Source organism: Ruditapes philippinarum, unplaced genomic scaffold (assembly GCF_026571515.1).
Source record: "Ruditapes philippinarum isolate M1 unplaced genomic scaffold, ASM2657151v2 ctg358_1_1_1_1, whole genome shotgun sequence".
NCBI classification, from domain to species: domain Eukaryota; kingdom Metazoa; phylum Mollusca; class Bivalvia; order Venerida; family Veneridae; genus Ruditapes; species Ruditapes philippinarum.
The window spans coordinates 223,415-236,644 of NW_026866557.1; the positions used below are offsets into that span (position 1 = coordinate 223,415).

At 31.6% G+C, this 13,230-nt stretch overlaps 2 protein-coding genes across 2 annotated transcripts; one reads left to right on the forward strand and one right to left on the reverse strand.

The window, feature by feature from the left end:
• The first annotated feature begins 4,170 nt into the window (after positions 1-4,170).
• Positions 4,171-5,621, forward strand: LOC132732908 (ceramide synthase 5-like). Its single transcript, XM_060719436.1, has one exon. The coding sequence runs from the start codon at positions 4,374-4,376 to the stop codon at positions 5,436-5,438; it is 1,065 nt and encodes a 354-aa protein (XP_060575419.1). The 5' UTR covers positions 4,171-4,373; the 3' UTR covers positions 5,439-5,621.
• Positions 5,622-7,301: 1,680 nt separating this feature from the next.
• Positions 7,302-10,286, reverse strand: LOC132732879 (baculoviral IAP repeat-containing protein 7-A-like). Its single transcript, XM_060719406.1, has 5 exons — positions 9,520-10,286; positions 9,087-9,274; positions 8,723-8,861; positions 8,156-8,359; positions 7,302-7,943 (listed from the first exon to the last, which is right to left on the reverse strand). Exons 1-5 carry the CDS (start codon positions 10,238-10,240, stop codon positions 7,747-7,749), a joined length of 1,449 nt encoding a protein of 482 aa, XP_060575389.1. The 5' UTR covers positions 10,241-10,286; the 3' UTR covers positions 7,302-7,746.
• Positions 10,287-13,230: the final 2,944 nt, after the last annotated feature.

The following is a 13,230-nucleotide window of genomic DNA, read 5'->3' on the forward strand; positions in this document are numbered from 1 at the left end:
GGTTCAAATTATGATTTTTTTCTTGCTAATGAAGCTTTTAGTTAGCTAACACAGGTATAAGTGCTTTTGTCTTAAATAATTTATGTAAAAACTTTCATTGTTTATAAAAAGAAAAGGCATTTGCCCATCAGTTTGCAGAGAATTTATGATAAAGGGTCATGCTTATATTACAATAATGTAGCGTAGATGTGGTATTTATATCATGGGAAACCCATAAATCTATTTTTAGAACAAACTATTTTTAGAATAAACTATTTTTAGAATAAAAATGCTGTTTAAGATATAAACATGTATATGTATTATATCAAGGAAATCCGTGATTATTACATGCTAAACAAATGCTTTTTTTGAACAAAAATCTGTAGCTGCACCTTTCACAATCTTAATCATTTAAGTACTGATGTAAGTCCTATATGTGGACCATGTGTTCAGTAATAATGTTAGGCAAAAACAGTAATACGACTTTTCAGTTATATGTATTTTTCAGGAACATGTATTTTTCACATGTGTTTTGCACGATAATTTTTATCAGCATGTGTTTATCATAACCATCTCGCCTTTTTGCCGTAGTAACCCCTATGAGATTTTCAGTGTCTGAAGTAAAACATATCTTAAAAATACTGTGTTAATTTGAATTAATCCTGATTAATTAAGAGACATATTGCATTGCAATTACAAGGTTTAAGCGATATAAACACTTTGTCTTTTTTCTGTACTTATAAATAGATATTCATATTGAAGAACAAATCATGACAAAAATAGACTTTACATTATTTGTGGAATCACCAACTGTCATAATACTCTAATTTCAATGATATACACATGGCTAATGTATATTTTGAGTTTCACTTGCAGGTATCTAAATCACAATGACAGCTGCATAATGTAATAAAAGTTATCATGTACTGATTGTTTAAGTATTGTTTAACATCCAGTCAATTGCTATTTTTTGAACTTTCATTTAATTACTATATATGGTTATAAATGTAGTTATTAACTCAAAATTGATGTTTTCCGTCTTTCCATTCATTAATGATGATTTGAGAGTGATGGGAAGTAGTTGTTTCACATTGTTATTATGTTACTAACAATATCACATTGTTATTATGTTACTAACAATATGAAGTACATTTGTTGAAAACTGCACTGACTTGATCCCAAGAAGATTTAATATTCATCTAAAAACTAATTGTAATGTACCAGTTATTTGTAAACCCGACCTTCCACACCTACTTTCGGAGGGGTGTGTGGGAGAAAAAAGCAACAAGGATTGTCCCAGCTGTACCACAGGCGTTTTTGCACATTTGCCATTACAATAATGATTAAAATTATCATAGAATAATCAACCATTGGTCATCATATAGATCTATATACTTTACATAGTAAACGGAAGCTAGATTATTTTGTTCTTTATGATCAAGGGGTGATTATTTTATGATAATAAGACCATTGTTGGCACTGCAAATGTGCCGAACGCATGTGAGATGTACAAGCTTATTTTGTTTTATCGCTTGATTATTTTTTTGAGGAATTATGGGTAAGGGAAATTGCCAAAGCATTGAAGATTGATGATATTTTGGAGGAATATTTCTGGCTGTTTGTCTTCTTTTTGTTTGGGCATTTATTTAAGGATATATTTAAATTAAAGCCCCTGCAAATCACAGGGCTTTGGAGGACTTGGCTATAAAAATGTCTGGTGCATACATATTTGACAAGTTCAACTGTATTTTGATATTCTCAGATTTATGTTGAAGTTGACTAAATGTTATGCTATGCTATTCTATCATATAATGCTCAAGGAAAATAATTACTTTGTAAAAACCTTCCTCAATAATAACAACGGAACTATAACAAGTCATAGCAATGACTAGTTCTTGGAAATTAAATGACACATTTTGGTTGTAACTAAAAACTGAATCTATTTATGAACTTGAATGATGAAATAGAGCAAAAATTGATGAATGAATTTTTCTTTACTTATAATGCGGTCCTTAATGTAAGATATGGAATAGGATAGTCAATAGAGATAACTGATTTTTAATCAGTATTTATTGTATACATGTATAGTTGAAACATATACATGTATGTACAACAGCATGACATAATACGGATTGAAAAGGAAGACTTATGTAAGTTTGTTTCGTGAGAAAGTTGTTGTAATTTGTTGTTTTATACGCCCAAATCTTCCAGACCTTATACATTTATTAGAGTATGGATGTCCGTTTACATAGAAAATAAGTTTCTGTGGCAAAACTTTTGAAGGATTTTGAGTGACTGTGTTTATATTTGGCATGTCAGCATGTTACATCTTGAATTAAATAATTGCTGATAGAGCTATTTCACTTTTTAAGAATTTTAAAAATAAAATTATTGGACTTTTGAAGGATTTCAGTGATTTAGTATATATTTGGCAACATTTGTTTTTGTCGTACTGAAATGATGGTTGTATTACAATAGAAGGACTTTCAATATTTTCCTAGTACATGAATTATATACTTATTATTATAATAATTCCCAGGATGGTTAATTGGCCCATCCTAGATAACCTAAGCAATCTCACAAACTACTTGACCTTCTTTTAGGACAAACTGATTGTACTCTAGTACATGAGAAAATAAGAACGCTAAAAATAGATTACTTCTTGTTTTCCCACTTTATCTGGTTTTCCCAGTTTATCTATCTTGAAAGTTGCAAGCCAGCAAATTCCCCAGTAATGTAAACGTATCTTGCAAAACTGAAATTATTTTACAAATGATCGTAGAATATCGCAACAACAAAAATACATCCGAACTTTTGACTATTATATTTACTTATTTTTGGACACAATCGTTTCTTTACATAATGCGTTTCTAAACGTACAAAAAGCAGGGTCTTTGGAAGACCCTGAAAAAGGTTATAGTCTGTGTATAAATAGCAATAGGTGACATTTCTGTTGTGAGTAACATTACGATTGGTTAAAGATTGTTTTCTTTTTCAGATTGATGAATGAAAACAAGAACAACAACAAAAAAAGAAAAACAAACACAAAAAAACACACACACAAACAAATGGAAATTTTATCAATGTTCAAACATATAATTTTTGTTATACATGTGTTTGTCAAATGCGCAAGTCAGATGTTTCTCTGCATAAACTTCATGATTGCACTATTTAGATTTCACGAATTCACGGGTTCAACTGTACGACCATGGAGCTTTATATATGTAATATAAGTTAAGGAAATCACGATTTCATCTTTATTTACACGATCACGATTTCAACTAATCACGATTTCAACATCACATTAAGATTTTTATATTTCAATTACTACGAGAAGAGAAAGTGTCTTGTAAGTAAACAGTAGCTGAAATAGGAATATAAATCTCTGTATCATCACTAGATCGCTGAATGTTGGACACCATATTAGGCGCTTCAGATGTCAGTATCATTTCTTTATTCCATTTAAAATTTACAGTCCATTGTTGAAATTTTCAGTTAGACTGATTTCGCGAATAAAAAAATATACCAGAAAAAAACGCACGCACACAGACACACACACACACACACACACACACACACACACCAAAACGGTCGGAAATTTCCATAAATCACCAGCTCTGTCGACTCGGCAATCGTAACATCTAGGGCGACTTGTTATTGAGTTGTCGGAAAAAGCTGAGTTGTTCGATTTTTCTGACCCTCCAAAAATGATCAGTTAGCCGATGTGTACACACAAGAACATAATTTATCTTTGATATAACCTTGGACAAAATAATTCTTTTTTTTCAAGGCCAGATGGAACATACTAGAACTTGTGTATGTTCGGGTGAACTTTATCTGCTGAATTCAAAATGACTGCAAAAGCAAGCGAGAGAAGAATTAAAATTGCCGATGTTACATGTCATAAGTAATCTTTGATCTTATCCACACTGTATAAGAAAATAATATTTTAGCCAGCATATGTAGCTTATGCCTTCTGTAATTATGATCACTAAATCGGTTAATTATCAAAAATGATATTATCTCAACATAGTTACCTTTCAAAGATTAGAAAAGTTTTCATATATGATATTTTGCTAAAGATCTTAGTATTCAATAAGCAGCAATAGAGCATAATGTGCATTCTAGGGTTCTGACAAATTGAGGATGATTAGTTGGGCTGTTCCATTCAATAATTTGAGCGTATTTGGTGTTAGTATTCGTCCGTTCTGTTGTCACGTTCATGTTAAAGGTAAATGAAATATAGCACACTTTTCAGATAAGGTCATCGACTGATAGCTAAGATATACGATAATGATAAAGGTGTTGGTGAGTTTTAGGTCATATATTGATAACTTAAATATCTGTCACAGATTTAATTAACGGCGAAAAAAAAATAGAATTGTGAATTAAAAATGCCTTTCTCTGATTTGTTTTCGAATGAAAACTTGTGGTTTTCAAATAAAATTAGATGGAGTAATTTGACAACAGACGCCGAAAAGGGAGAATATTTTCCACAACCTATAAATTTGATATGGTCGATACCATTGGGACTTGTTCTGATTTGTGCCCGTCGATTTCTTCAATCTACCATTCTTCTCAATCTTGGATATTACGTTGGGGTTCCAAAAACGAAACCTGTTTATGTCCCGGAATGTCCCGTACTCGAAAAAGCTTATAAAACCGGTTGCCAGAACGACAAACGAGTTTTAGAGAACCTTTCTAAGCAGACGGACTTATCTGTTCGGCAAATTGAAATATGGTTCCGGAAAAGGGCGAAGAAAGATGGTCTAACCGATATTCAACGATTTACAGAAAGTTCATGGCATCTTTTGGTTCGAGGTTCTTCGTTTATGATTGGCTTGCTTTTCCTGTGGAACAAAGAGTGGTTCTGGGAAACAAAATATGCATGGATAGATTGGCCTAACCATCATGTGTCACGTGACATTTATTGTTACTTCATCTTTGAACTTTCAATATATTGGCATCTTATTTTCAATTTGTTAATGGACTTTAAAAGGAAAGACTTCTGGCTTTCTGCAATCCATCATTTTTGCACAATAGTTCTCATGTACTTTGGATGGGTTCTAAATTTTGTGAGAATCGGTTCACTTGTCCTCTTAGTTCATGACGCCTCCGATCCATGGGTAGACCTAGGAAAACTCCTGGTATATAGCAAAAGAAAACGGGCATCTGAGATTATTTTTGTGATTTTTATCTTCGTTTGGATGTCAACCAAAGACGGTATATACCCATTTATACTTCTCTACAGTACAACCTTTGAGGCACAAGTATACCTACCGGTCACTAAGTACACTGTGATATTTTTCAATTCATTTCTATACATCCTAATGATATTGCATGTGATGTGGACATATATGATATTTGAGGTCATTATAAATAAGCTGAGATACGGTGAACTAAAAGACGTGCGTAGCGACGAGGAATTAGAGAGTGATGACCTTGAAACCCAATCTTAAAACCTGAACATTATATATGAAGTAGATAAAGATAAAATTATTTTTGTTGGAAATTTAGAGTGAATGTTCATTGTTTTCTATAAACCCATTGTTTTACTGTATACACAAACACTCTTTTTATTAATTAACTGTATATACATACTTAAAAAAACTCATTTTCAATACAATTCGCATGTAGTACAATTGAATTCATGGTGTTTGAACTGCGTTGATGTACTTGTCAATTAGTGCATTACTGAAGGGAAAAAAGTATTTTCTTCGATCTGCGAAATAATACATCATTTCTTACACTTATAAGTAGTCCTGGCTGGGTAGCTAAAATATGTCAAAACTGCTTACATTAGATTGCAATTATCATCCTGAAGATACCACAGTGCAGATAATTTGAAGTAACAAATACATGTACATTTATAGGGTAAATGAACCATATTATAGTGTTACAATTCTAAAACTTTAAACTTTGATCCGGCTGGATTTTTGTAATGAACTTACTTTGCTTTTAACATTGAACTCCCCATTGTCAATATAAGGTGAAGGATTGGAATACCAAGTGATGAAATTTAGCATGCAACAGTAGATCTAGGTATATTATTTATTTTTAGACATCACGGCTAACACAAAATACAGACTTGTCTGGTTGCGTAACGGTGGCACATATCTCGTCAAGTCATTATATCAAATAATATCACATAAATTAGATAGTTCCCAAGTTTGACAATAATTGGGTCAATATTCTTTAATAATATTATAATTAATGAGATATGAAGAAGGCTTTATAAACAGTTGATTAATCTTTATTAAAGCCGTGATATAACAAGGTTTTTATGTCAGCTAGCTTACAAATAGATGTGTCTTTATTTCGTCAAAATGGGGCCTTGTAAAATCGGAAACGGCTTTAATGCATATGCGCTGTGTATAATAAATCAACGTACACATTATTTTTTCCGGATTACATAAAAATACTCGTATAATTATAGTTTCCTATCACCCTCTACCAGAGACATATAATAAGTGTTTCTGTCTCTACATTCTTGTTTTTTTATTTTCTTCTTGATAATTTCTTTGAAAATGCACTAATCATTAGATCATTGTCGTTCATCATTTATTTTGTTAGATCTAAATTCGAATAGAATATGTCACAGACGCTTGGGGTTTGGAGCTCAAAACGCCTTTAAAATCCAAATAAAATGCATATTTGTCAATCCCAGGACATGTACTGATCATATATATCAAAAAATCTTAATATATGCCGTTTTGAAAAAAAATCATATTTCAACATCTATAAATAATAGATGTTGAAATATGATTTTTTTTCAAAACGGCTTATATTAAGTTTTTTTGATATATATGATCAGTACACTTCCAGGGACATATAATAAGTTTTGCTCTACATCTTTTTTATTTTTTCTTAAATTCTTTTGAAATGCACTATCATTAGATCATGTCGTTCATCATTATTGTAGATCTAATTCGATGAATATAGTAGATGTCGAAATTTGTGATACCTCCCATAATAATAAGTACTGCAGTGCAGTGTAGCTTGTTCAGCAATCACATCTTCTCTTGATTTCTATTAAATTCCAATCATATAAAACAGTATGTTTTATGATCTTTGTTTGATTTTTTTTCTCTCTATTTTGTCTTTCCCGCCTCAAATTTCGGATAGTCAATAAAAGCCGAGATGTTCCGATTGTACACCAATCGGATTGTCTTCGGCTATTGATCCGAAGAGTGACGGAAATGGCCGATAAGTTGCGATTGAAAATTACATCTATAAATAGAAATCTATTTATAGATAATGATTGTTCCGTTTTTTCCAAAGTCTAAATTTAGTTGGGTTTTTCAGAAACAATAATTATAATCTCATTCGTACTAAAATATTTATTCTTGTACATTATAATCACAATAAATTTAATATATATAAATACAAAATAAAACGTATAAGTTAAGTACAATTATATAAATGTAAATAATACTGATTGGTGTAAAGAGTCAATATATAGCTGCCTTCCATTGTAAAACATATATTCTTTGCAAAAATCATAACTTCTATAAAATTAATATCATATTCAGTTTCTTTCATTCACACATAACTGAATGTTTTATGATCTTTATTTGATTCTTTCTTCTCCCTATTCTGTCTCTCCCGCTATATGTACAAGATCTCATACTTGTATCATGATCTCTCCCCGTCTCGATCCCTTTCTAACAACCTCTGTGAGCGAAACTTGATACGTGTCGATCAGTGGGTTTCGATCTAGACTCGATGCCAGGATCGCACTGATTTACCATCCGAGAACGGACACGTTCATGCCTGATACACCCTTACTGTCGCTGCAACATCTTTTCGACAAATAGCACATTTTTTCAGAGACTTTGCACACTGTTCACAAGATGTTAAATGCCCACAAGGAAGAAAGGCCACAACTGCCTCTTTGTCCAAACAAATTTTACATGTCATCAGAGCCTTCAATCTTCGGTTTTCTTCAAGTAAATGTTGCTTTTCTGAAAATAAAAACAGGAATCATGTACTCACAGCTAATTATGTACTTTTACATTACAATAAGAAATTGAACAACATAAAACTAGGAGAAGACTTATTTTAAAGTGATTTTTTTAAAGCTGTAAACCTTTAAATTCTTTATTTTAAATTAAATTGTCTATATGGGTGCTTAAATAAACAATGTTGTTTTTTTTTCAAATCTTATATTAATTACCTGATTTAATTCTCGTGTTAGTATCTTTAACAGTGACGTCATTGACAGTCTTATATAGATTACTGCTAGTTCCACCGGAGGCCACGTTACTTTCATGTTCAGTAATTTCGGGTTTTCCACTGACTGTTTGTTGCTTATTCGGTACTTCTTTGTTTATTTCTTGTAAAAATTCAATGATGTACTGTGCTTTCATCTCGGAAGAACCTGGAATCACATTATTTATTCATTATATTTACATATCGTAAGAAATGTGTATATTGTGTTATTATTATCATTATTACAGTACTATTATTATTATTATTATTATTATTATTATTATTATGATTATTATTATTTAAATCCGTAATGGAAAAATTTCTAAACCCATACATCTTAATTATTTGTTGTTATAAAATTAATTAAGTAAAATATTTCATTGCCACTATCCAGAGTTTTAGATAAAAAGTCATTACTGTTACAGAATACACAATAACTCTTTAAAAGCTGACAATGTAATAAAAAGAGGGGAAAATGAAAAATTTCCTTGCAGTGTCAATTAAACGGCAAACATCTTTTAAATGTGCTTACCATATTTTTTACGAGCTGACATGAGACCGTTTTCAACATCATGTTGAGTATAACCCATGGCTAAAACAAGTTTGGCGGCGACACAGTTGATATCCAGTATGGTCTGATCATCAGGAATATTTTCAACATGTTGTTGAGACTGAAAAAAAATAATACAACAAATTCCATTAGATTAACTAGGTAAAGTACAATAATGTTATACGGAAATAATAATTTCAGCTATAAATCTTGTCAAGCAACAAGAAGAAAATAATTATAAACTTTACTCATAATAATATCACTTTAAAGTTGAACTCTTAAATAATACAATTTGCAATATATTATGTGGAAAAAAGAGTAAAATAGTAAACAAGGAAAACCTTACCTCATTTATTACGGCATTATCAGAGAGCTTTGCAGAATTGCAAATGTTGGAGAATGAGTTGCCCTTGCAGAGTTTTACATATTCACAATCTGGGAACCATCTTGCATGCTCGACCCATGGGTTGTCTTCGCCTTCCCAATTCTTCATTCCTCCGCCACAGAAAAAACACCGAACACAATCCCCCATTCCTGAAATAAATGATGCATTGTTAGATTGAATTGTAATTTTGAAAAATATGTATGTGTATAATAATTTGAAATTTAAGTTAATGTTATATTCACTTGTTAATTCATGAAAATACACGTTATTTCATGAAAATACACATAACACAATTTGTCATTTATAGCATGAAAAATCTTTATAGTTTTGTTTGGTATCAAATGGATAAATATCGCATTCAGCGTCAGCTTTTATAAATGTAAGTTTTACAAACCTGCAAAGTAGAATCCTGCTTGCGATAAAATTGCTGGGTCTATTTCATGGTTTTCCGGCCACAAAGAAAATGAACTTTGCCGTGCACTGAACAGAGCATAGTCGGGATGTTTAGGTCTTGAACCTTTTATTCCTGGATAACGTTCAATGTGTCCATTAATTGCAGCGGGTAAATTAGTTGCTTCATTATTATGAGTTTGGTAGGATGTCGTTGGTGTCTCAGTCAAGGCATGTTCAGCAGCCTGATCAGTAGGCTGACATGTATTGAGTCCCGAATTGTTTTCTGATTGCTGCAACACTGTTTTAGTTACTGGTCTTTTATTGTCATTGGTTAAATCTGAAGCTTTTGAACAATTTGTAACTGATTTCAGCCTATTTTCTCCATTTACGGCAACATTAGTAGTTTCTTCACCACAAATAAACCTACAATGTGGAGAAAGGCGCTGATGAACATCTAATGGTGTCTCATCCTCTGTCCAAACACCAGTTCTCAGCCCACAACAAAAACATTCAACTTCTTCTCCTGATCCACTGTAATAGAATCCTGCATTTGCCAACCGTAATGGACTAGCAACTGACTCCCTCGGAAAGTTTATGTATGATTGAAATCTTGCCCATTCTTTGTTCATTGCATCTCCCTTTATCATATGTTTCCCTCGCGCACCATATGTTTGTTTTCCATTTCCCCATTCGGGAGCTATAACATGCGAAATTGTATCCATATTTCTCGCTATTAACTTCTAACCATGTAGAGATAATGATGATACGCCTCAAATCGTGGATTTATATATGTGTATGAAAATTCGAGAAAACCCTCGAAATCTATTTATATGTGTGACGGTTAAACCAGCTGATTATAAATAAAAAACGATTGGGAAACCCAGCAGATTATAAATAGAATAATATAATTTGACCCAATTTCGTGATAGGACGTATTAAGGTGTTTGTGTGTTTAAGGGGGGGGGGGATAACCAAGTTTCGCTACAGTAAATTTATTATGTGATCTGATGTTTACAATGATATAAATTATACGTCCTACCCCGAAAATAACATTTGAAGGGATTATTATACTGGAGTCAGCTATTGGACAGTCTGTCACCCTGGGCGAGCTGAGCCCTTAAAATAACTCGGCTGTCCAGTTATCTCAGCTCGAAACAAAAAATCGGAATTTGCCAACTTTTCACTAGTAAAACTAAGTTGCATTATCTTTTTCTATTTTCATCAAACATTTACCCCCCCCCAAAAAAAAAACAAAACAAAACAAAAATACCCCCCCCCCTTCAAAAAAAAACAACAAAAAAAACCCCACAACAAAACAACAACAACAAAAAAAACAACAACAAAAAACAAAACAAAACAAAACAACAACAACAACAACAAACAAACAACGTTCTGAAATTAAATATTTATACAAATGGAAATAGACAAGTTTTATACATGTAAATAATGTACAATAAATGAACAATAAATGCCTTACATTTTTATACATGCAAATAATGTATAATAAATGCCCAACATTAAATGCCCTCTTTTTATTTGAACTAAAATTTAACAAGTTTGCAGATGTGGAAGGTTTGTTTCATTCGAAAATATTTGGAGATATTTTTGTATAAAAGGCACAATTAATCTTAATAAATTACAATTATTTAACAAAATGAAATTTATTATATATAACGTTATACATTTGTATTGAATAAATTTTTTATTTACACCTCATTTTAAAGATTATATGCCGGAGAAATTGACATTTTCTCGGCGTATCAGGGATATTTTTTTTTAAAGGGAACAATTTGTGTTATGTTATCAAACAGTATTTAAAGAACAGTAAATGATATATTGAAATAGATATTTACATGAAAGTTTCTTGTAAAATGCAATAATCAAATTTTCGGTTAATGTTTCGGTTAATGTTTTGGTAAGTATATGGAAACATTTCCTCTGCAAGAGAGATATTCCAAAACGAGCATTAAGTTTGTTAATCAAACAATTCGAAGTCCCAGATTAACATTAATTTCTTTATATCATTTGATTGGAATAAACAGTATATAAAGCTGCATGCCTCCAACCATAATATTTTAAGAAAATCTCCTTACCGACATTTAGTCATGCCGGTTTAAAGCAACACGCCTCCAGATTCATGCTAAGTTTCATGAAAATTTTGAAAATGTGTTTTAAAGTAGTTTATTATATGATCTAAATATAGCTGCAATCTCATTGGTCCAAACAGTAGTCAACAGAACTTTTTATAAAATCATATTTACTGGGTGAAGTATCATATTCACTGGCTAAATTGGATTTTCCCAGTCTAAAAATAGACTGAGACTCATATTCAATGATTATACACCGCAGACTGTTAATTACGCGTGTTAATTAAAAAATAATTGTTGCTTTTTTTTTCTTTATGGCATATTTCTCGATTAATATATCAATACTTTACTATTATACTTAAGGGTTACACCGTAATAATGAGTATAAACTTGAATTATTTTTGTATGCGCAGCGTTTGCGTAGTCGTTGCACGCCTAACACGTGCGTCTTTCTTCCCGCGCTTCAACGAAGCAAAATTTGTACATGTATAATTATAAGGTTGCACTTTTGTGACTTTTTTTAATTTCTTAGCCTATTCATATAATAAAACAATTATTGACTAGTGAACCATTGAATATGATGTGATATTCACCGGCAGAAAGTCATATTGACCTCGGCTATCGCCTCGGTAAATATGTCATCTGCCGGTGAATATCACATCATATTCAATGGCTCACTAGTCAATAATTGTATAATATAGTGAAATAACCAAAAGTAAGCAATTTGCAAATTATCAATGGCACTTACAGCCCACGTAAATTATGAAAAAGAGGACAAAATATGCAAAAATTGCCCATACTGCGTAAGTAACGCAGTAGAAATATAATTATAAATACTGAAAAATCAGTCGTTAATCGCACATACAATGTAAATTATTACTTGAATCTTGAATATTTTTACTTTTCCTAAAATCTTAGTACATTTTACTCAAATTTGTTTTTATTGAAATATTTTTGCTCATCTAGAGGCATGCAGCTTTAAAAGCAGCAACAATCACTCATATACACATCGATAATATCTATTTTTAATTAGGAGGCGCGCGCACAACGCGTTTATCAATACCATAATAAAATATTTATTGATATTAATTAGCTTTTTAGCGTTCTGAGAAAATAAATGTTGCTGATAACTGGGATAAGTTATCTTATGTCCCAGCTGATAAGGACATTCATTTTTGTATTTTCTGATCGCAAGATCAGTAAATACATAGCTAACATCCACGGTCTAACACAAAATTTCCTAACAGACCTAACAATGCAAAGTAGATCTCACTCGAAACTGCTTATAAACCAGCAATTTAAAAGACAAAATAATTTTTAATGTAGGCATTTAACGAATTACAGTGCATTGAAAGTTCAGATAAGTCAATAGAAATATGAGGTTACAATCACAAATTTCGCGGATGAAGATCATTTTAATCAATGATAATGCTATTTTTAGCTATGTCGATTACTGAATACTCCAGGGCGTAGTACACAAATAAATCTGACTGCCGAGTAGTGGAATATATACATGTCGGACTGTTTTGGCGAGAAGATTTTCGCTAAATTATTCTTATCAGTGTTAAACAGGTTTATCGTGAACAAAATACCTCGAAATTGATAAGGATTACAAACACGAAATG

Bases quoted from the DNA above. Each gene is read 5' to 3' on its own strand.
- LOC132732908 (XM_060719436.1), top strand. From the start codon at position 4,374: ATGCCTTTCTCTGATTTGTTTTCGAATGAAAACTTGTGGTTTTCAAAT.
- LOC132732879 (XM_060719406.1), bottom strand. From the start codon at position 10,240: ATGGATACAATTTCGCATGTTATAGCTCCCGAATGGGGAAATGGAAAA. The intron at 8,862-9,086 runs GTAAGGTTTTCC...ATTTTTTTTCAG, and splicing joins ATAATGCCGTAATAAATGAG to TCTCAACAACATGTTGAAAA. The intron at 8,360-8,722 runs GTAAGCACATTT...ATGTGATTCCAG, and splicing joins GTCAGCTCGTAAAAAATATG to GTTCTTCCGAGATGAAAGCA.